Source organism: Nelumbo lutea, chromosome 1 (assembly GCF_056320005.1).
Source record: "Nelumbo lutea isolate HS-2025 chromosome 1, American lotus-T2T, whole genome shotgun sequence".
NCBI classification, from domain to species: Eukaryota; Viridiplantae; Streptophyta; class Magnoliopsida; order Proteales; family Nelumbonaceae; genus Nelumbo; species Nelumbo lutea.
The window spans coordinates 36,746,568-36,773,462 of NC_142684.1; the positions used below are offsets into that span (position 1 = coordinate 36,746,568).

The following is a 26,895-nucleotide window of genomic DNA, read 5'->3' on the forward strand; positions in this document are numbered from 1 at the left end:
CTTTCTTCATCTGATCAAAATCAATCACTTTTACACTCATTGATTGCTTGGTGTTGAGTAATGCCAAAATCCTTGTTTTCAACTTCAGCCTGATGTTTGAATACAAAAGTATATTCTTGCAGAAATGCAATCCCTTTTCCATGGCAATTGTTTAACTTCTTCTGAAATTCAATTATTTAAAAGTTTGGTGTGATCAGAATAGAGCACAAACTCCTAGAAATGAGATAACGCTTCCAATGTTGAAGTACATGAACCACAACATTTATCTCTTTATCATCATCATTATCCAAGCCTTATCCCAACTATATGGGGTCCACTACTTGAATCCCGTTTCACCAGTCCATTCTGTTTAATGCCATATTCATAGGCAGGAAACTTCTTTGCTGCATTTAACTTCTCTCTATGATAAGCATCACAAGGAACATCAAACACTTTTGAAAAGTGTGGCAATTATAGTATGGAGTTTCTGTCAACTTATGCTTGATAGTTTCAAATGCGTTGGGAACTTTGAAAGAGATGTAGCATAACAAAGAACTTTAAGGATAAATAGATCTATGAAGCACTCCTATATGGTTTAGGCCTCACACCCGAACATCTGAAGCATCGCATATCCACATAAAGAAACAAACTTATGTATTTTATTCACTCTCTTTGAAAAAAAAAAGCAATGCTCCTATATTTATAACATAAAATAGCAGCTGATACCTGATTGTTCCTAACTAGGAATCCTACTCTTACCTGGCTGAGGAGTACTATATTTTTTTGATAGTAAAATAAAAGTTTCATTAAAAATAGAAAGAGAATACAATAGGAAGGTGATAAGACATCACCCGGGAAAAAGAAACACCTATCAACAGCAGATTTGGATCACACCCAAAAAAAAGAAACTCAAGAAACAAAAGCTCTGCTCAAAACCAACAAAAACAAGTACAACACCCTTGAACCCCTTCGTAGTTGGAAAAACAAACTCCCCCACCAACCTACAGCCCGACTTAACACTTCACTCTACATTCTCCAATGCTTCATCATAAAAGCTGTAGTCATCAACTGTTGCTATCCAATATTTTTCTTTAAATATTTCCCCACGCCATGAAAGCTCTCCTAGCGAACTCCACACCTAAGAAGAACAAACCCAACATCTTGCCAGCTTGAACCTCCCTAGCATTCTCTTTTTCCAAATTTAGGTGCCATTTGGCAAGTCTTTTTTAGATCTTTCTGCAGACCTGACAGCCAGAAGATGATGTGAGCTTTTGAAAAAAGGCGAGAAGCTCCATTCGGAGCTTCCTGAAAATAGCTCGAAATGGGCTTCCCGCGTCTTTTCGGGGCTGCGGCTTTTGGCAGCTAGATCTTTTCCCAACCAAACAGGAAAAGACCAAAACGCGGGCTGCTGGGTTTCTAAAAAGATGACAGCATGCATGAAAAGACGCGCCAAACGGGGCCTTTCTCTTTTCACCACCAAATCGATTTTGTCAGACTAAGACATTGCAATAGCTATGCCTTCTTTCTTCCTTGTGCCTTCTCCACATTCCTTGTCAATCAAATTGCCCCTAACCAATTCTGTCTTCGCCACTACATTTGCTTGAGCATGCGTAACCATCTCACTAATAAATGTGCATCTTAACAGCTGCTAATCATCTGAACACTCTTCCCCAGAAACCAACTAAGTCTTATCTACTTCTTTTAAACCTTTTCTTCTGTAAATTCGTTTTGAATTTATTATTAGGACCCATGTCAGCCAGACCTTTAAGATGCAGGAAAACCTTTGTTACATTAACAAGATGCTTTCTACTTGTGCTTCTTGATTTGTTACCATGAACAACGCCTTTACCAATAACATTTTTCTCAACCTCCATCCTCCTACCAATGTCGACGTGAATCCTTCCCACAACCACTTCAGAAAACTTTTCAACATTGGCTTTACCCACAGTTTCCCTATAGGGAGCCCCTAACCCTGAATTATAAAATACCAAAATAGAACTTCCCTCAGGACTGGACACCACTTTGTGACCAAGCCCAGCAAGATCTTTCTGCTCCAATGCTGCAGCAACCACCATAGCTGAACTCATATTTGTCCCAAACCTGACTTCCGCACCACTTGTGCCACCATCTGCCTTCCCTCTGACAACACCATCACAACTCGAAGAGGACTGATCACAGGAAAAAAACTTGAGATGGCTAGGAGAACTTGACTCCTGCCCCTGAACCACCATATCAGACACACTAAATCTAACTCCAATATGCTCCTCTGCCTAGAGGAGCCTTGCCTTGCAATCTCATATCTCCTAACCACCACCTACACCCAGAGTTGTTCATGGTCCGGGCTATGGCTAGGCTTTTGCTAAAATTTGAATGGTCCTGGCCTAAATCCTGTGCCTCAGACAGTTTAATGCTGAGCCTGAAGCCCACAGCCAGTCTACCTTTTCTCCTTTGTCTTCCTTGGCAACTCCACATCTCGCATTCATGATTCAAAATGCCCCTTCTCAAACCATTAAACTTTTTTTTGATGAAACCCTTTCCTTTATTAACCCATAGGCACTGAGAGAGCCTTTTGAACTTATCTCGATGATTCTCCTTCCAACTTCTCATAACCTGAATGGCTGAACCCTCATTAGGACCACCTTTTCCATGCTTTCCTTCACCACCAAAATTACATCTTTACCCCCTAAACCTGCAACCTTGAATGACCATCCTAGTTTGCTGAATTGATGCCTTTGAATACCTTAATTTTGTTCTCGCCCTAAGAAAAGTAAGATATTCCCCTTTAACAAAAATTCTTAACTTGTAGCTTTCCCCTGCAAAAAGAAGCTCCATTGAACTTGGAACAGAAGCGATGCCATCCACCTCCACCAAGATTCTTGTGACATCCAACTTATCCCACACGCATCCTATTCTTATCATATTAATAAAGGAGTGTGTCTCAATGCTTCCAAACCTCTTTGATATTAAGGAGACACTAGACATGAAGGGGAATACCCACCACCTCCAACCACATGGCTCTTCTTCTCCCACAATCATGAATCTCCCCTTCCGTTGGAAAACACCAACTTAACCTCACATCACTTTCCCTGTTCTGTTTTTTCTGACTCAAAGTCCATTATGCTCCTCTGCTATGGAACATGAACAAAAACAGATCCCTATTCAGCTTTCTTATGCACAAAATTCTTTGCTTCCCCCACTCGAAAGAAACCAAAGCTTCAATCTTCTCAGCCTCCGAATCAACACCAATGAATCTTCCAGCCAAACTTTTTTTGATAAAAAAATAGAAAAATTTCATTGGACAAAACAAAAACAGGTATAACAATATATCAACAGAAAAAGCTGACAAAGTCACAGTTTTGTAATTCTAGCACCTCCCAAAACCTTTCCCCTAAATCTTCCTTTTTGATCTGAGCAAATTCTGGGTGCACCAGCATCCAATCAGAAGAAGCTTTGCCTATAGCTGCCAGTAATCTTCTTAAGCTCCATCATTTGTCTTCCAAGCACCTCCTGTTCCTTTCCTTCCAGATGTACTAGCAGACCGCAAAAGGAATACAAGTCCAAGCAGCTTAGCGTTCTTACAACCTCTTATCTTCAGCCACATAGAGAAAGTCTGTGTAGGGGAGCCAGGTTGTATATATCTCACCCCAAACAAGGCAGAGAAAAGCTTCCAGATGAAGGTAGTCACCCTGCACAGAAAGAACAAGTGACTCATGGATTCTTGTTTCTCTCTGGATAAGTAGCACATTCTAGCAAGGCTGAGCCCTCTGCTTGTAAGGTGAACTGTAGTTAGCACACTGTCCATAGCAATGAGCCAAGCTAGAGCTCCCACTTTTGGGGGCACCAGATTGCTCCAAATGCCCACAACCTGATCAAACTCCAAATGGTTCCTGGACAAGGCTAAGTGGCAAGATTTAATTGTATATTTACCACTAGAGCATTCCTTCCACCATAGCGTATCTCTCAAGTGGTCTGAAACCTTTGTCCCCTCCAGATTTTTGCAGAAAATTAATACATTCTTCCACCTCTCCATCAAATAAAAGTCTCCTGAACCTTGGACACCAGGGCTGCTGATCCCCATGTCTCTTAAAACATTGACTAATGGTGATCCCATGTTCATTGAGTCTGTACAGCCTTGGAAACACCTCCATCAACTTGCCCACCCCACTCCAATCATCTTCCCAGAACCTTATCCTTTCTGCACACAACCCAATAATAAATTCTATCCTTGATTCCCATCCAAACTGAACCACCCCATATTTCCTCACCGCTACCCTCCTCCACAATGAGTGACTCTCCTTCTGCAACCCAAACCTCCACAGCCCGATCTCGAGTAGAGCTTTATTAAAAACTCTCACTCTTCTAATCCCCAAACCACCCTCTTTTGGTCTGCAAATTTTATCCTATTTGACCAAATGGAATTTCTTGGGGTCCTCTCCTCCGTTTTTGATGTTTTTCCACCCTCTTGGCAATTTCAGCTGGGACATTCGGTAGAGACAAATAATAGGTTGCTTTCTAATGGGAGTGGTTCTTCCTCCCAATGACAGATATCTTGCTTTCCACCCATCCAATCTTTTTTTTTTTTTTTTTTTTCTGTCTTCTCAATAACTGGTTTTCAGATAATAGATGAAGAGGACTTCGCCCCCACCAGCGAACCCAAATAATAAAAAGGAAGTTCACCAATCATGCATTCAAAGGCATTGTCACAATCTGTCAACACCTCCCTTCTCATCCCACCTACTCGAATCAACATACTCTTAGACAAATTCACCTTCAAACCAGTTAACAACTCAAAATTGGTTAATACATCTCTCAGATTCAGGACTTGTTCCCCTGATGCATCAAGGAAAATTAGTGTGTCATCTGTATATTGCAGATGAGAGTTGCGAGGCTCGTTTGACCAAACTGATAAACCTTCAAATAAACCCAACTGAACTCTTCTCGATAGAAGTGAGTTTCAACAGTTCCATCACTAAGAGAAGAGGAGAAATTGGGTTACCTTGTCTTAAACCCCTGAGCTTTAAAAAATTCTGAGGAAACCCCATTTAAGAGGACCGAGAAGGAAACCAAAGATACTCATGCGTACGTCCAACTTCTCCATCCCTCTCCAAAACCCATTAGCCTTTGAATCTCCTACAAAAAGCCCCACTCCAAATCTAAATTTTTACGTTTTTACTGAAATAAAATTAAGAAATACTCTACACTTCTCAGATCATTATGAGATAGACAGCAAAATGTGTCTAAAATCCTCCTCTATCAGAATCTTCAATCTGCCAACATAACTTGTCAGACCAACCATACAGACTACTGACATTAGCCTCCAGCAGATTGATATTAGCAGGTTGTCATATTGTCACAGAGCAGTCCACGATGAGGGTGTGCTGTGATACCAAGTTAACACTGCTCTTGAATGAAAGAGGAGAAAATAAAGAAGCAGGCTTGACCTGCATCCTTGTCATTGGGTTATGAATTTCTAAGAGATAAGAGGCTCATAAGTTTCCATTCAACAATAACCTCATATTGTTTTCCTTGCAGGCTGAGAAAATTTTGAACATTAGAAAACATTTTAATATTTTGTTTGACCAGTTTCATTCAATATTTTTTTCTGTCACTTAAAATATTCTTTTTTACATCTAAAGAGAACTAATTTTATTTGGTCTTTTCTTGCAGAGTTCACTTGTTGACCTTCCTCTGAAAAATTACTACCGATATGTAGTTCCTACAATGGTATTACTGTTACTTCTTTAGTTCTCATTGTTGTATGGGTTTGGATATACAATTTTAAGATATTTGCCTCTTATTTTGGTTAGGATTGTCAAATTTCAGGATGATTTCAGTGGTGTTGATCAATCAGTAAATGGTCCCAAGGCATTCTTTGCAAATATGCCACTTTCCAAAACCCTCACCATGAATCTTGATGTCCCTGAGCCATGGCTTGTTGAACCTATTATTGCTGTGTATGTTTCTACCTTTAAATAAGAACTTGTATATGCTCACACGTATTCTGATGAAGATATACGAATCTGTTTCTCTACATTCTTCACGGGACATTTTACTATTTATTCCTTAATTTGGTTTTGTTTTCAGTCATGACCTGGATAATATTTTGCTTGAAAATCTGGGAGAGACAAGGACATTGCAAGCTGTTTATGAACTTGAGGCACTTATTCTCACTGGTATTATTTTTATCATAAAATTAATCCATTATGTACCGTTATTTCTTCTTTTTTCATCTTCATGGGATGGTATTGTTGATTTGTTTATTCTTGTTGACAAACCATCATTATCAGGTCATTGTTCTGAAAAGGATCATGATCCTCCTCGTGGCCTTCAGTTGATTCTTGGAACTAAGAATAGGCCACACTTGGTGGATACCATTGTGATGGCTAATTTGGGTTACTGGCAAATGAAAGTCTCTCCTGGAGTGTGGTACCTGCAGCTTGCTCCAGGAAGAAGTTCTGATCTCTACATTCTTAAAGAAAATGGAGATGGAAGTCAGCATTCATCTTTGTTGAAACAAATTACTATAAATGACTTACGGGGTAAACTAGTCCATTTGGAAGTAGTGAAGAAAAAGGGAAAGGAACATGAGCAATTGTTGGACTCTTCTGCTGAAAGTAGCCATTTGCAGGAAAGAAAGGTCAGTGCTTCCTTTAGCAATCCAAGGATACTTTTAACTTGTTAATGCACACTTAGGGTTTATAGGATGAATCTATACATACAAGACATATTTTGTATCACTTATTCTGCTAAACCCTTTTATAGGAAAGTCCCAACAGCTGGAACACTAATTTATTGAAATGGGCATCTGATTTATTTGGTAGTAGTGAAACACAGAAGAAGGGGAAAGGAGCCTTCGTTGTAAGTACTTTATTTCTGAAACTCACTCTTTACCAACCAACTGATGACCCTAAAACCACCTAAATGTATCACTTGATGATGTTCTAAATTTATGAAGTCTCTGTGGAGTATGTATCATTTAAATTTTCAAAAGAATGTTCTGTGTCTCACATTGTAATTTTCATTTGAAATGCTGTACCTTTATGATTTTTTTTCTGACTGGAATTCCACTTGAATCAAACTTTTGATTCAAAGTAAAAAATGCCGCTATCCAATGTTAATCCCAGTTATCTGGGGTCTTGAGAGTAACAGGGTTACAGGAGTTGTTCCCATGCTGGTCAATCAACCCAAGATCTTATCATTCATTGCACCCAGTAATGGAAGATGTGGCTTGCTTGGTCCCTCTCTATCAATTGTTTTTCAGTTGCTGGTTTTGCACGTTTTAATAATTGTGGCCATAGTCCTTGTTCTAATAAAGTCTGGATCTATTTATGGCACTCCAATCAAGCTATTTAAATATTAAGTATATAGGAATCTTGTTTCCCAAGTTGGTAGATCCGTATCCCCTCTAGCCTTCAATGTAAGGCATGTGAAGTGTGCTATCACTGTAGAACAACTTCTTCCAAGTAATGAAAAGGACAACTTTCCTTTTTCTCTTGTTCATTCCACTGTTGGTGGTCCTATACTTGGGGTTGCTGTGGGTGTCTTGCATTATTTGGTTATTGTACATTAATGGGAGAAAACCTAGTTATGTAGAGAAGTAAAAGACAATATGTTGATGCTAGATTCAATAGTTATGTGGGAAGATTGCAAAGTTGAGGGTTGGGCTGGCTTTAGGCTCCTTCAGAAATTAATAACTCTAAAAAGAAACCTGAAAGTTTGGGGGAGGGTGGTATTCAAAACTGTTGAAGAAGAGAAGAAAAGAGTTCTTACAGAGATCGAGGAGCTGGATAGTAGAGAACAAAACGGGATCCTTGATGCTCTTAACAGAAGTAGAAGAGCAGATTTGAAAAAGGAATGGGAACAACTAATTAGAAGAGAAGAAATTTACTGGAGACAAAGATCAAGAGTGAAATGGCTGAAAGAAGGAGACAATAACTCCAGATTTTTTCACACTTATGCCTCAGGTAGGAGCAGGAAAAACTTCATCTCCAAGCTGAAAGTGAACCAGAGAGAAGAGGAAAATCCCGAAAAAATTATGAAAGCCTTCCTCTCCTTTTGGTCACGAGTGACCTGAATTGACTGACAGAGTACTGCAGTGGTAGTAGTTGATGGTTTGGGAATTGTATTGCCTTTGAAAAGGTCAGATAGACCTGTATCATGTGTGACAGCTATGGTCATGTGGTGGTGCTTGTGATGCTCACCCTCTATTGAGCAGTTTCAAGAGGGCTTGTATGTGGTTAGTGAGTTGCTGAGTTACTGTCAGTGTGATTTATGGTTCTATGTAATCAGTAGTGGTGTGAACAAGAACAAAAGTTTGTGTTTTTGTGCTGGAAGGAATGGCCGAATTGTCTACATCAATTTTCTGCCTTGTTGTTTCTGTCTGAATGCTGGTTTACCTTTCGTTCTTTAATCTGAATGGTAGTTTACATAGTGGTGATTGATTGTGACTGGTTGTGAACCTATTATCTTTGTTTGGAGACTGCTGGGGATTCAGCATCAGAAGTAGCATTGGGAGGGCATCATGACAGCAACTAGAGATGGTTGTAGTGATTAGAAACCTAGTGTGGTGATTCCCTCTGACTATCTGAGTGTGCAGATGACTTCAATTAAACTTAATGGTGAGAATTATGTGCCATGGGCCAAATTAGTTAAAGTTTTTCTCAAGGCAAAGAGGAAAGTGAAGCATGTGAAGGAAGATAAACCATCAACCGACTCTTTAGGGTTTGATGACTAGGAATAGGAAGATGCCCAAATCATGACATGGTTATGGATTAGTATGGAACCAAAATAAGTGCCAACTTTATGTTCTTAGATACAACTAAGGACATATGGGAACATGCCAAGAAGCTTTATTTTGGGCAGGATAATACTACGAGTGTATATCAGCTCTATTAGGAGTATTTTGATCTGTAGCAAGGGAATAAAATCCTAGAAGAGTACTATGCCAGTATGAAAAACCTCGGAAATGAACTAAATGTCTATCATCCCCTAACTCCGGATGTTAAGGTTCAGCAACAACAGAGGGAGGAATTGGATGCCACTAGGTTCTGTGTGGGGCTGAAATCGGAGTACAAACTAGTTAGAACCCAAATATTGGGTGGCTCTACTCTTCCTACACCCTACACTTGAGGAAGTATTTGCAAGGCTTCGTAGGATCTCTTTGGGTTCTACAGACAGTACCACACCGTCTGACAGATAAGGATTTGTGGCAGCCAGAGGAGGTGGACGTGGTACTAGAGGGGGAGGACATGGATCTCAAGGAGGTCGTGGTGGTTCCATGTTTGGCCGTGGTGGTGGTCATGATTTAGGGGGAGGCCGTGCTAAAGGAAAAGGTAACTCTACTAGGAAGTGAATCCACTGTGGCAGGGAAGGACATTCGGTGAAGGAGATGATGAGTGTATCATGGCCCACCTTCTACATGGGCTAATCATGCAGTAGCTAGTGGGGTTGATGTCAGTGATAACTAACAGCCAAATCTCACACCTTCCACATCTACATTTGTTTTCGGGAAGGAAATGATGAGTGTATCACGTGATGAGTATGAGAGGTTCCTTCAGGCAACTCCACAACATACTACAGCCACCTTTGCTCACTCAGGTATAGCTTGTTTGGCATCCAAACCCTTTGCCTACATGTGAATGGAAGAGTAAGAAGCAAACCATTGTGGCAAGGAGTAGTGCTGAAGCCGAATACAGAGCCATGGCACACACTACATGTGAATTAATATGGTTGAGAAACCTCCTACAAGAAATTGCATTCTCAATGGACAGACCCATGAGATTTTACTGTGATAATCAAGCTGCAATTCACATCTCATCTAATCCTGTTTTTCATGACAGAACAAAGCACATAGAGATTGATTTCCACTCTGAGGGAGAAAGTTCTTACTTGAGAGATAAGCATGGAACATGTGACCTCAGGTGATCATTGGGCAGATTTGTTTACAAAAGGTTTAAACTCAGGGAGAGTGAACTATATATGTAACAAGATGGGATTATATGACATATATTCTCCAGCTTGAGGGGGAGTGTTAGAGTTAGCCGAATGAGGGGTAGATTAGTCTTTTCATTCAGTTTAAGTTATGTGCTCATGTGGCAGTTCTAATTAGACTTTCTGTCCCATACTTAAGTGGGGGCAGTTTAGTCATTGTACTTAATTAAACCCCTAATTCATATTATGGTCGAACGGTAGGGTTTAGGCTACCAAGTTTGACTGATTAATTGGGGGCAGTTCTAATTAGACTTCCCGTCCCATATTAGACTTCTTCCACTTTCTTCTAGTTCAAACTGTTGAAGCCACTGAACAAACATTGACCAAACAAGAGGAGGCCTATGTGGAGTCCAACGAGGAAAATGAACACAAGGGGGGACTGAGATTGAATCACAACAGGGGGAAGAACTGAACATTATGGTCAACAGTTCCTTTAAAGTTGTTGCTCGAATGTGTAGGCAAGATTGGGAAACGAGACATATTGTTATGGCCCCAGTTGAGGTGAAAATTTGGGAGAGTATAGTAGAAAAATTCCAAATAAAAATGGGAGTTTGAGATGGTGTTTCCACCCCTTTGATGAAAGAAGAGTCCTGTTGGGTGTTGGTGATGAGGAGATTGAGTTCTATACTATTGACGAGTTGGGATTAGTCCCGATTGAAAATTCGTCCCCATCCTATAACAACAAAATTTTAAAAAGGCACACACCTAGGCTGAGGTGCAAGGCGCATCAGGTGTGCGCCTTTTGAAGGGGTGCTCCTAGGACCTGGGTGAGGCACATACCCCAAAATGTGCCTCGCAGGTGTGCCTTTTAAATCATTGGGTCTATAACATTTTTGGCTGAAATCTTTTCTTCAAGAACTTGGATGCCCCCATCCAAGATTCTTTGAATTTGCATTGTAATAACAAGGCTGCAGATATTATTGTTCAACCTCACTTGGTTCTTTTACTCAACAAGCTGGGCTTGTTTTATATTTATGAGTGTTGTTTAGAGTACAATAGTATGAATGGGGCGCTCTTGATTCCAATTTGATGTTTCCTCAAGGTTATTTTTCTTCTCTTACCTCTTCTTTTTCCTCAATCAAAATCACCTATCTTCTGTCTACAATATATAAAAAGTAGACACATTTACAGTTTTTACCCACTTCAATCCTTATTTTTTAGGAACATCATTTGCATATGACAATTTCTATTGTGAATTTATGCAACTGTTGGTATTCCTTCTTTATTTGGATGTTATATCAGACATTTGTCTTCCGGATGGTATTTGCATGTTGTATCTCTTTGACCACGTGGAAATATAAGTTTAACTTGTTTGGATAAATAAACCGGCTAACATGCCGTGTCATTTTCTCCTAGGAACACAAAAGTGGTGGAAGACATGGAAAAACTATTAATATATTTTCAATTGCTTCTGGTCACTTGTAAGTGCTCTCTCTCTCTCTCTCTCTCTCTCTCTCTCTCCTAGGAGCACTTAAAATTTGTTGGTCCAAATAGTGACCTGTCTAATGGATGCATTGGATTTATCTTGTCATCTGATATATTGTTGTTTCTACTGTTGTTATTCTTATATTTGATGAGTAATTAAAAAATTTCTTAAATTTTTTGTAGTAAAATTTAAATTATAATATTATAATAAGCAAATTTGGAGGGTTTTCATCATGAAGGGTTCCCTCACTTTTATTCTATAACAATTTTATTGTAAAAATGGGCTTAAATGTAAGAGCATATGAGGTTTATGTCTCACCTGCAGGTGCACCTCCAGGCTTATTGCCTCCAGCACTTTTTAAAACACTGATCCAAATATAAGTATGTATATTAGGATGTACTAAAAATGCTCACCACTAATATCCTAGTCCACCAAATAGCTATCAGTTAAAATATGCATTGGACTCAATTATCACAAGGGTTGTCACAACCAAGAGACCTGAAATAACTAACTAACAAAGTATAATTAAGACAAAATGAATAGAAATAGTTTAGCTATTCGTTCATAATTTTCCGCATAACACTTGTTGAGTTGCACCACCAATTATTAAGATGGTCTATGCCAAGCATTTTCTCTAGGTCCCGGAAGACCAACCACATGAATGCCTCTAAATCAGGAGAGTAACCTGTTTCTTCCAAATTACACTGGAGTCGGTTGATCCCATGTTTTTTTGTCGGTATTTATGAGTAATGTAAAAACGTTTGACTGAATTTAACTTCATTTTCTCCAAAAGGATCACTTCTTGCAATTGCATATTTGAGGTTTCTGAAAATATAGAATGTACATCAAGATACCTTAATTGTGAAGAATATGTCTCCCTACTTTATATGAGATTGTATAGCCTGTGGCAAAGTGAGATTAACTTGCCAAACCCACTCCAACTGTGTTCCCAATTGTTTTCTACAGTACAGTTCTGTTTCTTACCCTTGTAAATTATGTAGGATGGGGTAGGGGTCCTAATAATTTAAGAACTGTTGGTGGCCTTTGTACGGGGTGAAAGAGTGGCATTAGGTGATCTATGCTGAAGAATAGGGGAAGAAAAGCAAGTAAACAGCTTGATGTGCACCAAAAAATGAGTAAGAAATCAGAAAGAAAGGGAAGGACTCTAATTATTCTGGTAAGTAACAATGAGAGGGATTGATTAGAAGGAAAGGGGGAAAGGAAAAAACATTAATTTTACAAATCAACCCTTTAATGAATCAAATGTTCTTTTTTTACAGGCTGCAATTTGGATTAGGAAACCGACTCAAATCATCTTCTAATCACTTAAGAACTATGATAAGCCCCAGACCTAGGACCAGCAAGATGGCACATCATCAGCCAAGAACCAACAGAAAACACAAGTCAGGGAGTAACTAAATTGAACCGAAGCCCAGACACACCTAGCAAATATGTCTATTTAAGAAAGGCACATCACAAGAGTTATTCTCTTGAGCATGTAATTCATGAACCATATGTAAACACTATATAAATAGCGGAAGAGCTATTGAAGGGGGCAGTCGGATATTCCTGAAGTTGCTTCTCTTGTTCTCTTCTGCTTCTACTCCTCTCTTTCTTGTAGGAGGAAGGGTGCTTTCGATGTGACCTCTGTGATAGGCAGTTCCTATCAAATTGGTATTGGAGCTCTAATTAAATATTTATGATCATAAGATCTTTGATAGAGGAAAAAGTAGACATGATGGAAATGGAGATGCATAAGTTCATGTTCATCATGGATTTGAGGGAGATAAAAGATACTTTGCTTTTCCTCTTGTAGGGTTTCATGTAGGCAACAAAGAAGATCTTGGGAAGGTGTATCAAATAGAATTGCATAAGTGCCCCTCATTAGTGGGCCAATAACAAGATAGTGTAGATACAACCTATGATATTACAATGAGACCCAAAGGGCAGCCCAACGCACAAGGTTCCCACCAATTCTGGGTCTGGGGAGGGACAGATGCACACAATCTTACTGCTGCACATACAGAGGTTGTTTCCAAATTACAATGAGACCCACCAAACACAAAATAGAATAAATACACACAAATGTAGTTTAGATGAAACATGTGAACAGGTTATTGTCCCAGCTATAAATTGATCACAAATGAAATCAAAATCAACCTCACTGAGTTTGGTGCACTCATGAAAAACTGGGTTGGAAGCAATGCAAATGGCACTCATATTATCTGCATATAACAGAGAACAAGTAGTAAGGGGAAAATGAAGCTCCTTAAGAAGGCCCCTCAACTAACAGTTTCACCATAGGCAGTAGACATAGCTTTATGTTTAGCACTTTAGCTTCATTAGAGAATTTGAACACAGTACACTGCTTCTTACATTTCCATGAGAATTTGAACACAGTACACTGCTTCAATAGAGAATTTGAACACAGTATACGCGGCGGTAAATCGACATGTATTTGGACATCATGCACAATTAGCATTAGAGTATGCGTGAAGAAAATCCTACGATCAAGAGAACTATGGTGTTACCAGATAATCTTGTGAACCGTAATGAGATGAAGAGTTCTGGGAGCAGATACAAACTGACTAACCATTTGAATACCATGGGTTGTCTTGGTGAGTCATAGCGAGATGAATAAGACTCCCAACCAGTCTACAGTGCAAAGTAGGATTTCGTAGAATGTTTTCATCATGAGTTTCACATTGAATTCCATAGCAGTACCATCCTGTTTGGAGTCAGTGAGATGAATCATTAGCAAGGAGTTTAAGCATATGTCAAGTGGTATCAAAGCCCCTACAAGCAAGGCAAATGGCTGGAGAGTTGCTGGACTTCCCAAGGGTGGAGCAAGGCCAACTCCAAGGCAAGGAGCCATCCTTGGACATAGCCTTTGGTTAGGAAGAGCACCTAGCCAAAGTTGAGTAGGCCATCAATGAGGCCAAGGGGCATGGTGTCCAGGTCCAGCATGGGAGAAGCTTTGTTGGGCTTTATGAATGACATGAGCAAGCAGCAAGAGGAGGCCTGGCAGATGCTATTGAGGTTCACTAAGGACTTGAAAGGCTGGGTCACAACCCTGCAAAAGAGCCTCAAGAGCATGGAAGCCAAAGTGGAAGAAATGCAAGTTGGCTAAATGGAGCACCATGCATAGATGGAAGAGATGAAGGCTGAGCACCCCCCATGTAAAAGGGCCATGGCCAATGCGTTGCCAATCCCCCATAGGGAAACAATGGCCAAGGTAAGAGTGCCTAACCCCAAGAGAGTTGAACATTTCTTGTTGTAGTTAGAGCAATACTTTGAGGCATCAGGCATAGAACATGAGAAGGCCAAGATACACACTGCTTCCTTATACCTAGCCAACATAGCTATGCTTTGGTGGTGTAGGTAGTGCATGGATATGGACAATGGCACCTGCACCATCAATTCATTGGTAGAGTTCAAGAGGGAGATAAAGAGTCAAGTTCTCAATTCTCATGCCAGAAGTGTCAGATATATCAAACAAGGAATTCTTGTTCTTCCTAGGCGGTCTACAACCATGGGCACAGAAGGAGCTGAGACACCATTGTGTGAGGATGAGTGATGGATATATCAAACAAGGACCCCCACCAAACCATAGTCATTAGGCCACAAGGATAGGACGAATGACGGATGGAAAGACAAGAACAAGTATAGAGAAAAGAAACTACTGAAGTGTTTCCTATGTGATGGAAACCACTTGGTCAGGAATTGGCCCAACAAACAAGTTTTCAATGTCATGAGGCCTAAGCAAAACAATAGGATGGGCAAGAGGCCACAATAGTGTCACTACTACTACTTGGCCATGTGCAAAAGCTAGACAAGCTAGCTAAGGAGAAGTCCAAGGTGAAGATGATGTATGTGGACCTAATCATGATGGCAAGGAGAGCCATGCCACGGCCGATACAGAAGCCACAAAAAACTTTCTTTTGGTAGAGGTGGCAAGGCACCTAGGCTTGAGCATCACCAGGGGATTGGGATCAACGCAGTCAACTCCAAGATGCTAGAACTTGAAGGAGTGGCTCAAGGAGTGATCTTGAAGATCAATTGTTGGCAAGGCACTATGGACGTTATAGTTGTTCCCATGGATGACTACAAGCCAATGTTTTGAGAATCGTAATCGTATTGTAAATCTTTAAGGGGTTTGAATCAAATTGTATTGTGAATCATAAGATTTTTTCTAATTTTTCTAAAAGTTGTAAAAACCTATAAAAATATCTAAACATCTAAAAAAAAGTAGGAGAAAATGATTTTGCACCAATTTTCAGGACATAGATACCATATAAGTAGGTTATATTAGTGACAATTTTACTACTTTTGTACCATAACAATGGTCACATTTCAATAGACCCTTTGGTATAATTAAGGACCATATGGCTTTGGTTATCCTCATCTCCCAAGACTTTTAAAGAAAAAAACCATAATGTTCTCTAGTTTCTATCGCTTGAAATTGTCAAAACCAAAATGCATTATAAAAAATATTGAAATAAGAGACACTAGGTTGCATAGAGTCTACACAAATTCAAGAACAAAATAATCCAATTTTCAGTCTACACACATCAGTACAATAGTGAGACCCTGTTTTCAAGTCTAAACTAAAATATCATGATTCATGTACAGAAATTAAGTTTTCAAGTCTAAATACACGAGGTGCTCTGTTTGCATGGAAAAAAGGAATACAAATACAAGGGAAAATGAAAGGAGAAAGAATAGAGAAAAGCCCCTGTTTTCATGTGCAAATAGACGCTAATTGAAAGGGAAAAAAATACGGGGCAGAGCCCCTGTTTTGCATAAAAAAATAGGAGGAAAATAATAGGGTGTAGCCCCTGTTGTGTCAAAAATGATGAGAAAAATGTGGAGGAGCTCCTGTTTTACATCAAGGAAAAAGAGGGGGAAATAGTGGGGCAAAGCCCCTGTTTTCTGTCAGAAACAATGGAAAAAATGGGAAAGAGACCTTGCTTTGCATAAAGAAAAGAGGGGGAAAATAGCAGGCCGGAGCCCTGTTTTTGTGTCAATAACTACAGATAAAAGGGGGAAAAGCCTCTGTTTTCACAAAATGAGAGGGAGAAAATAGCTTGATGGAAAAGAAAGAGAGGAATGAAGGGTGGAGCCCCTGTGACTGAAAATAGGGGGTTCTCGGAACTTCGGTGAGTGAGTTGCTTCAAAAGTGCAGAAAAGAGAACGTAAAATTTAACAATAGTGCAAAAAAAAAAAAAACAACATTGTTTAACTTGTATCTCCTATCTGTGACTGCAATTGAGTTCCTCCATGTTGCCAATGTCCTCAATCTGGGATAAAGTAATTTCTTTGTCTTCTCTACTGATCTAAACACTTGTTTCCTAATTTTGATTCCCCCTGATTATATGCAACTTCTTGCAAAATTTAAAGCCCTTCCATCTTGCCTCCACCTTTTCTTCCCACCAGGATTTATAACAAGTAGAAAACAATGATGAGCTAACCACATTCTCAAAGTGAAAAGGGGTACGGTTTCTGCCACTATATCAGCAAGATAGGGCAGTGATCACAAATGTGTCTATGTAAGGCTGTACAAGAAAGTTCCCTCCAACATTCCTCAAAATCCACCTAAAGGAGGAACCTATCCCATTTTGAAGAATGGCATTAAATTGAAACCATGTAATGTTTGCTCTAAGCATGAGAGACTCCTTAAATTGACTTTTGTTGATAAATTGATTAAATTTCCTTAAGTTGGACCATGTAATGTTTGCTCTAAGCATGAGAGGCTCCTTAAGTTGACTCTTGTTGATAAATTGATTATATTTCCTCAATGGTGATCATTTGATTGGGGTTCTTTGTTTCACTTAACTATTGGATCACATAAAATACTAGCTGAAAACCTATTTGTTTCTTAAATTGACAGCCATTATGAGCCCCCTTCCCAACCTATCAAGCAAAGTTGGATGACAGCTGTTTACCAAATCTGAAAAAGCAACTATTGCAATACAAATATTTTATCTATATTCAACAAATTTAAACAACCCTAATAGTAAAATGATATAATATTTCAAATTTTGGAGCAAACAGAGACAAGTCACCGAAGTTCTCTTTCATCATGGTTCTCCATTTATGTATGAACCCCAGATCATCTAAACTGTTTGTGGCATGGAATATCTGTTAAAATAGAAATCTTTCCATGTTATCTTATGCTATAGATAGAAATCTATTATACACATTCAAGTTTTTCAATGCTTTCAAAGTTCTTTTATTATCTGAGAGTAAAAAATAAAGTAATTTTTCTGAATGTGTGTTTATAGGTATGAGCGTTTCCTGAAAATCATGATTCTAAGTGTTCTTCGGAATACACAACGGCCAGTGAAGTTCTGGTTTATAAAGAACTACCTTTCTCCTCAATTTAAGGTTATATTTCTGTTTTATTCTTTTTTTCTTTGTTTCTCTTTTTGGTAGTATTTTGTTGTTTGATTTATCCTGAACAACCTGTATCATTCAATCTTTTTTGGACATTTAGGATCTTATACCACATATGGCACAAGAATATGAGTTTCAGTATGAACTCATCACGTACAAGTGGCCGACATGGCTTCATAAACAGAAGGAAAAGCAGAGAATTATCTGGGCATATAAGATTCTGTTTCTTGATGTTATTTTCCCTATATCCTTGGAAAAGGTATCTGTTTTATCTAATATATATTTCTTGTTTCTCTTTTGCGATTCATCTACTTGAAGAAATTTGGGCATTTGAATTTCTAACATCTTTTCTCATAATATTGCAGGTTATATTTGTTGATGCAGATCAAGTTGTCCGGGCAGACATGGGGGAATTATATGACATGGACATAAAGGGAAGGCCACTTGCTTATACACCTTTCTGTGACAATAATAAAGATATGGATGGGTACCGATTCTGGAGACAAGTAATGGCCTTTCCTTCACTTGATTTAATGTGTTTTCTGCCAAAGAGTGATCGCATTTTTTGGTCTTCTTAAAACATGAATTCTATTGACATTTGGTGAAAAAAACAAGAGTAAAAGAAAAAGTTTTTTTTATTAAACAATATGGATGTCTTAAATTTCATCCATTTTCCATTATACAGGGTTTCTGGAAGGAACATTTACGAGGAAAACCATATCATATTAGGTAACAGTCACATTCTTTCTAAATCATAAAGTCCTTTTCTGAAGGAGTCCCAGGTTTGACACATGGAATATGTACTTCCTGCAGTGCTTTGTATGTTGTTGATTTGGTGAAGTTCCGACAAACTGCAGCAGGAGACAATCTTAGAGTATTCTATGAGACTCTCAGCAAGGATCCAAACAGTCTGGCCAATCTTGATCAGGTAAATCAATATATGATATCTTTTGGTTTAGAACTCTTCCATATTTCCAACTGATTCATAATGCTTGGCAAATCTTCCTTTTTTGTTGAGCCTAAAGGGTGATCCTGCGTATTATTAGATATTGAAATGTTCTCTTGAGAAGGAACATCAAAGACCATATTAGCCGAAGTAATCCTCTTCCTGGGCTTATTTTGAAACTTCTTAGGTTTACCAACAAGATCTCAACAAGTCTCCTTAGCATGACAAGGTTGCTAGCAATGAGTACACCAAAGTTTATCCTTATCAGTGTCTTCATTCTTCTTTCCCTTTCTGACTTCTTACTACTGTTGGTACTTTTTGCCACAAGAGCTACCTCCTCTCCCTCAAGAGGATTCATGGCAATCCTCCTACTCTCATCTGATTGAACAATTGAGTATACCTATACACTAGCAAATTCCTTGCTGCCCATTATTTGAGCTTTTATAGGCTCATAATAGGGTTTAGGCCAGCAAGAAGGCAAGTACCCTCTGCTGATTGATAAGAATCTTCTAAGCTTTAGGATCCTTTTTAAATCCCCAATCAATAGTCATAATGGTCTTGTTCTTTGCACATTGAGGTAAGTGGAGACAAATAGGCAGAGGCTTTTCTCTCCCTGTCTACAAGTTGAAGGCTCAACTTGAAGTTGATATACTCTTGCATAGTGTCTCTGTTCAGAAAAGATGGCTCTAGCCCACATAAAATTTCTTTCTCAATTTGAACTGCATAGTATATAAGAGCCAAGACATCAACATGTAGTTTTTTTTTCTCCCATTTGTCATGTGTAGTAGGGTTGTTCACAAAATATTATAAACTGACCAAGCTGACCAAACTGGACCGGCTCAACCCAAGATGGTTTGTTTTTATAAAAATTTCGGTTGGTTTTGGTTTAAATAATGGTAGAACCCGAAGATTCTGTTCGGTCGCAGGTTATGTTTTAGTAGACTGACCTGGAGCTGACCCAAAGTGACATATATTCTACAATCTACATATCCCAAAATTTCTTAGGGATATTCTTAGATCCCTAAGAAAATTTTCTATACATAAAAACGCTCTCCCACAAAAAGCCTCTTTTGACTTGTGTCAGCATATCTCCCTAAAAACAGTAAAAAGTGCCCTTAACTATGCAAAGACAGGCCCCATTTATTACAATATCTCGACAAAAAATCTTGTTACATGTAAAAAAGGCTGCCAACATTCATTGTAATGACTGAAAAGGCTGCAAATATTAAATAAGATGTTGTTTTGGGATAGTTTATTGCATGCAAAAACAGATAAGGTTATCTTTTTCACTTTTTTCTATATATATTCTAGGCTACAAAATGAAAAATGAAGAATTCCATTTCAGGTTCATTCAAACAATCAAACTGACCCTCAGTTACATCCAATTTCAGTTGGTTTTGGTTGGGTATAATTCAACCTGAGATGGTCGGTTCAGTTGACAAAAATAGGTGAAACTGAACCGAATTGACCCATGTACACCCGTAATGTGTAGGTCCTCCATCTGTATGCTCAACAACACTGTCAGTAAGATCAGATAGCCTAATTTTCCTCTTCCACCTACAAACAATTTAATTGCTTTGGACCATTCCAAATAGTTCCAAGTCATCCAAAGATGTAATGGATATTGGGAACGTCATACTGTCTCCATTGCTTAAAAAGGATTGCTCTGCAGAAACTACGGAGCTAATTGAACTTCAGCCACCATAATAAGGATTAACTCCTTCAAGCCCCAAAAAATGACAGTCCAACAGACCAGCCAAGTGAAACAAGAGCTGCCATAGACCAACAGACCAGAAAGGATCAATCCTAGTGGAGAACAGATCTGCTTCTGTAGCTACTAAAAACAAGCATAAAGTCACGATTAATTAAGGCCACCATCTATCCTCCTTGTATCTCTTATTGCTAACAGATCCACACAGATAAAAAGGAAGAGTATGACACACTTAAAACAGATTTCAACATCAATTTGCTGCTACGAAGATCTGTCATCAAGTAGCAGTCTATAGAGACTAGAAATGATTCAATTATTCAATCTGCAGCAACCCCTTCCAATCCATTATATGTACCTCCACATTCATACACCAGTGCAGCAGGTCCAAGTAGAGGAAAAAACACCAAACTATTATAGTACATGCTATCCAACAAGGGATACCGCTTTTAAAGATTGGAAGGGAATAACAAATGGTTCGAAAGAAACCCTTTCAGTCCAATTTTGTCATTCTTCAGTTCAATTCATTCTAACAGAGGAAGAACCACTTCTATCCCTTCTGTCTCCATCAGTACTTATACCCTAAATTAATGATTCTTTGGTACTATGACCAAAGAAATAATAGAAAATAGAGTTTAGCCTTTATTCAGTTTAAGTCATACTTGGAAATTGATCCCCCTTCCAAGATATGACAGAAGATGAGAGTGATTAAGAAAGGAAACAAGAATGATGCATGAGCTTCAAAACTGCAGCCAAACCTGCTCTGATACCATAAAGTTTGACTGAGATGAAAAGACAAGAGAGAAAAGGCCAAAAGTTTGATATGATTCTAAAAATAGTCTGGTGGTGCTCACTTAGTTACTAGATATATGGTTAAAAAGACAAGTATACTCTTGGGTTAAGTTACACAAAACAGCTTTAGATGCAGCATTACAACAGAGTTCTTAGAGATTTTCCTCCTGAAATCAAAGGGCAGAGTTTTTGCATCTTTTCTAGCAGTCTGGTTTGATCAGCACCTGTGGTACTTCTAGTAGTATAGGGGATACCTAGATGTGGAGAAATCATCAACCCCCAGTATACACTCACCCCAATACAATCCCAGAATACAACCCCGGTGTACAGGATTAAAGATACACACAATGGGCTTCTTAGCCTCAGCTAACAACCCCGTACAAAAAGACAATAGCCCACATAACAGAAGTAAGGTTGCTTCACTTGACCCCAATACAATCTGTCCCTTGTAGTAGCCCCTTGCCAACCCATTACCCAGCCCGTTTGCGGATCTTAGAATCCGGGATACAACTGCTTCCACTTAAGTAGTAATTAGTTGGATGAGAGATAACCACTATGGATATGATGCAATAGAAGAAAAAGAATAGAGAAAGGAAAGAAAGAAGTTCACATACACAAGAAACACACATGGAGTAGCTGCACCAATTAAAAAAAAAATTCATTTAATTCATTCTTTCCATAAAAAATGTCTTATGAGATATATTTATAGAGAGTGGTGCTCAGATTACTTTTTACCAAAATACGAAATTGCCACTGGCTGACTGGCAAGCTTCAGCCCAAAGAGAACTTCATCATTTCTATTAGAAGACCCAATTCAAGTAAGACCCAATTGCATGACTATCAGATTAAACCCCACTAGCGTTATGTAAAATTGCTAATGTATCACTAAAATAGAAAAATTGCTAATATATCACTAAGACCCATTTGCAACATGGTTTAAAATGTGTGTTAGTGGATCCAAATATAAGAAATATGTCAGAAATGTTGGAAATGTCATATGGAAATATTGTAAAAATTAGTCATGGTGGAAACATTATGAAAATATGAGATGATATTTTTGAAATGAAAAAGAAACATAGGTACATGCTTTTAAATTATTATTTTGTTCCAAACCATCAGAAAATCATTAGGCAAGCATAATGCAGGTTGTTTTCACTGGGGACTAGGTTGATTCTAGTAATATTTCATGTCATTACTCATGGAAATGGAAATGTCATGGAAATATTAGGAAATATACATACATTTGAAATCATAATTTTTCCTGTTTAGCTTTTTAATAGGATAACTTCTATTCTGTTCCCATTTCCTTTTCAATTTTTAGTTTTCCTCCTACATGCTTCGAATCAACTTTGGGTTTCTTACATTGTATTTCTTCAATCCCTTTCAGATTTAGTTTGCAAGGTTTTATTCACAATATATGCATTAAATATTGAAAATCATATTTTATATTGCAGGATCTTCCCAACTATGCCCAACACACAGTACCCATATTTTCTCTTCCACAAGAATGGCTTTGGTGTGAGTCATGGTGTGGGAATGCCACAAAATCCAAGGCAAAGACAATTGATCTCTGTAATAATCCCATGACAAAGGAACCCAAACTTCAGGTAGCTTAAATTTCTGGAGACTTCAAGATGAATCCCCTTTCCTTTGATTCCCAGAATCATCATCGCTTTCTCTAATCAATTTTCTTTTTCTCCTTTCCTCTTAGGGTGCTAAAAGAATAATTTCCGAGTGGATAGATATTGACTCAGAGGCAAGACGATTCACTGCAGGACTTTTAGGTGAGAATAAGAAACAGGAGTCCATACCTCCTGGTCAAACAGATAATTCAGTTGATGTAAGGTCAGATGAAGACATGGAATCTAAGTCGGAATTGTGATTCCTCAACATAACTTATGAACATCCTTCAGTTGGTCAGAATTCTTGGTGCATTAGTTCCGCGTAATTCATCCCAAGCTGATCAGGTCCTCAAGTTTAAGCTACAAGATTAATTGGGAAATTGGGCTCACCTTTCTGTCTGCAAGAGTTACCTGGAGAATTGCAGGATGGGTGTGCACCTTAAACCTTAAACCCATGTCTCAGCTTTTTGTTGGCTTCAATGTTCACTAAGGCAATAATTATTATCAGAAGATGTTCGCTGATAGTAATCTGTAAATTGGCGAGCATAACTTATTTGAGAATTTTCCTGTTAGCTATTCTAATTAAAATTTATTTGTCCGTGCATAACGTGGTAGTATTTTTATCCCGAGGAATAGTAGCCGTTCAAAGTTTGTTGATTAATCAAATTTGTAATTATAGGCTTATAGGCTTATAGCCCTTTCGCCTACAGGGGCTGGGCTGCTATCTACCTGAAGCGTAGGGCGGCAGGGGTTGTGTAAAGTCATGGTGTTGTACTTTTATTTATGCGACTCCCAACAGGATAACACCACCTTGGTCTTTAATTGTTGATATTGCCGAAAATACAAGTGGTGCATGGTTCGTAATTGGAGTTTTTTTTTTTTTTGTTTGAATAGAAACCGCTACCTCCACCAGTGTTTGCTTGCAACAAGAGAAGTTATGAACAAGCTGGTGGAGAACTCGTGTCATCAACCAGCTCTAGCCACCGGCCGTGGTCGACCCTGAAAAGGATAGGCACGGACAACGGTGGTGTAATTACCACTAGCCTCCAAATGAAACTACCACACCTCCGTAATCATGTCAAACTAACCCATCAAACACAACCTAATACACCTGCGAAAAAACTACCACCCACTGCCAATGACATAAAAAACAAGTAGCCCAAAACCCTAGGGGTTAGATGAAGAAAGGGTTAGGATTCATCATATGGATAGTTGATTCATGTTAGATGGTTAAGAAATTTAAAAAATTCCTTAATCCTTTCGGGAATTGAATTTCGTGTGTTTTGAAAAATTATATTTTTCAGGAATGGTCTTGCACTGAGTCGAACCAAATTTGAAACCAATCAAAGAGGGATATGTATAGTCGATACAGGTACCACAAATGCTGATCTCAAGGTGGAAGTTCATGCTTAAATCAGTCTTAAAACCAATCTCTACTGAAGATGGCACATTGTATTCCTGAAGCTGGTTTTGCAATACAATTTTCAACAAAATTGCAATCTAACTGTTTGGATCAAGTTGGGGAAGGTGAACACGAAATTCCTTTACATTTTTCTTGCAAAAATTAGAAGAAAACTGATCTCTATTTGTCGTAAAATAGCTATGGTTGAACTAGGGTTTCTTGGGAGGCAAAAGGAAGAAGATAGAACAAAATAGAGAAGTGTTCTACTCTAGTTTGCCCTCTTCTTTTATCTCTTTATAGAGCACTTCTCCTAATTTGCAAAAACCAATTCAGCCCATATAGCAATCCCTGCTGAAATGGGCTAGTCTTGCTTTATTCTAACATAAAAGGGGTTTTCAAGTTGGGGCTGAATTGGTCAATGCATTGGACCATGAAACCCTTGTTATCCCAAAGAAACATAGGTTCAATCCAATTAGATTAGACCAAAACTATGTAAAATCGGCCTAGGGTTTAGTGTCCAAAACATGCAACAATTCTCATAATTAATGATCGGAAATTCTTAGTCAAGATTCACAATCAAAACAACAATCAAATAGCAAATAAACTGAAAAAAAAGCTAGGGCTGATAGTGTAGTGGTTCGAATCCAATCCGAAGAAAACTGCAACCCTACAATAAAAAACTACAATTCGCAAATCATTCTCTATCTACAATCTCTGTCTTGTCCGCACGTTCAAGTGATTTCTCCGATGCAAAAAAAAAAATAGAAATAACCCTAATTTCTATTGCTTACATCAGAAACCACCCAATACAATTTTTCTAGAAAAAAAAATAATTACAGACCAAATAATTAAAATATGAGATCTCGAGTACACAAAACTTGGCGCTATCAAGATTTTGATCTCCACCACACTTTCAGCCCAACAATTCAAGAATTCACAATAGAACACTTCTGTAATATATTAGAATATAATCACTGAAATTTTAGATCATTTGCCCATTATGAGAACCGATTTCTTAAAAAAACTACTAACAGTTCAAATCGGCTAGACTAGTTCTTGACGATTTGAGTTTTGGTTCAAATCTGATTTGATTCAGTCTTAGGGTTGAACCTAGTGCTCTGATACCATTGGAGGAAGGGTTCAGATCCATCATATGGATGGCCAAACCATGTTAGATGGCTGGGCGAAATTTTAACAATTTCCTAATCCTTCCAAGAATCGAATTCCCTATGTTTCAAAAAATTACATTTTTCTAGGATTAGTCTTGCACGAAACAGGACCAGATTTGAAACCAAATAAAGAGGGAGATGAACACCTGATATGGATACCACAAACGAAGATCCCAAGGTGGAAGTTCACGCCCAAATCAGTCCTAAAACCATTCTCCACTAAAGATGGCATAGTGTATTCTTGAAGTCGGTTCATGAGCACAGTTTTCAGTAAAATTGCAATCCAATTGTTTGGATCGAGCTAGGGAAGGTGAGCACGAAATTCCTTTGGATTTTTCTTGCAAAAATTAGAAGAAAACTGATCTCTATCAGTCCCAAAATAGCTATGGTTGAACTAGGGTTTCTTGGGAGACAAAAGGAAGAAGAGAGAACAAAATAGAGAGGTGTTCTACTCTAGTTTGCCCTCTTCTTCTTTTATCTCTTTATAGAGCACTTCTCCTAATCAAATTGAGAGATTATCCAAATCTAATTTGGATCTGGGCTCTTTTAAGCGATAAGCCTTATCTTCTTAAGAAGATAGGTGATCCATACCCAATTCCAAACCCAGATTCGCCCCAAGTCACATGACAGCTTAAGTCATGTAACATCTTAATTAATCATATTAATTATGGGCCTTAGGCCCATCAAGTATAAGGCTCATGACCCAAGGGTGTTGCATGGCCAACTTAGGCCTGATTTGTATGGCGTAGGACCCCATAGTGACCTCACATAAGTCTACATGGGTTCGGCTTAGCCTTTGTGAAAAATCTTGGCCAAATTCATTGTTAAACGTAGTGAATCCCTAGGCACATCACTATGGGCTCAAAATAGGTCTAACATTTACACTTAAATGTTTATTGAATTCAGCCATCGTATGAAGACCCAAGGATAATGGACTTAGATAAGATAAATCCCATCAGGTAATCAACCCTATAATGGTCTCTTACACTTCCTCTTGGCCCATAATGATCAAACACTGCTCGATAGGGAAGGACCTCTCCCCTAGCTGTAAGGTGCAATGTCACACTCTCTAATCGGATGGATCCCGGGAATTAAAACCTTTTGCATATATATATATTTATATATATATATATAAACCAAATCTCAAACATAGTTGAAATCCACTATCGAAAGTTTAGGTTTCCACCAGAGAGGGTGTTACCATTCACTTTGTCCGACAAAGGGGCCGATCGTATCACTATGATCACCCACTTAAGTTAATTCTCAGACTGCCCCAACATACCCAGGTTGTGGCCCTCAATGGATCTCATTGATTGGCATATCAAAGACAACCCAATCCAACACCTAGTGCAGTACCATAATCAAGTCTAGGGGTTATGTGTAACTTTCCAATTTTTTTCCATCAATCTCCAAAGTTTAGGGCATAACTGGAAAATGGTCTGGGTTTAGTGTTTCAACAAAAAAC

The 26,895-nt window shown here is 38.5% G+C and overlaps 1 protein-coding gene across 2 annotated transcripts in view; it reads left to right on the forward strand.

Annotated features, from left to right (window-relative positions):
- The window catches only part of EBS1 (EMS-MUTAGENIZED BRI1 SUPPRESSOR 1), a 106,662-nt gene extending 83,196 nt beyond the window's left edge, over positions 1 to 23,466 (forward strand). The window contains exons 25-37 of one of the 2 annotated variants that reach the window (XM_088964733.1): positions 5,647 to 5,703; positions 5,803 to 5,933; positions 6,064 to 6,152; positions 6,267 to 6,616; positions 6,742 to 6,837; positions 11,326 to 11,390; positions 17,680 to 17,782; positions 17,892 to 18,050; positions 18,157 to 18,297; positions 18,477 to 18,520; positions 18,605 to 18,719; positions 22,692 to 22,844; positions 22,949 to 23,466. In XM_088964733.1, coding sequence (XP_088820859.1) covers positions 5,647 to 5,703; positions 5,803 to 5,933; positions 6,064 to 6,152; positions 6,267 to 6,616; positions 6,742 to 6,837; positions 11,326 to 11,390; positions 17,680 to 17,782; positions 17,892 to 18,050; positions 18,157 to 18,297; positions 18,477 to 18,520; positions 18,605 to 18,719; positions 22,692 to 22,844; positions 22,949 to 23,119 — 1,674 coding nt within the window. In that variant the 3' untranslated portion in view covers positions 23,120 to 23,466. The remainder of the gene's footprint in view (positions 1 to 5,646; positions 5,704 to 5,802; positions 5,934 to 6,063; positions 6,153 to 6,266; positions 6,617 to 6,741; positions 6,838 to 11,325; positions 11,391 to 17,679; positions 17,783 to 17,891; positions 18,051 to 18,156; positions 18,298 to 18,476; positions 18,521 to 18,604; positions 18,720 to 22,691; positions 22,845 to 22,948) is intronic. The other variant, XM_088964734.1, reaches the window with a different exon arrangement.
- Positions 23,467 to 26,895: the final 3,429 nt, after the last annotated feature.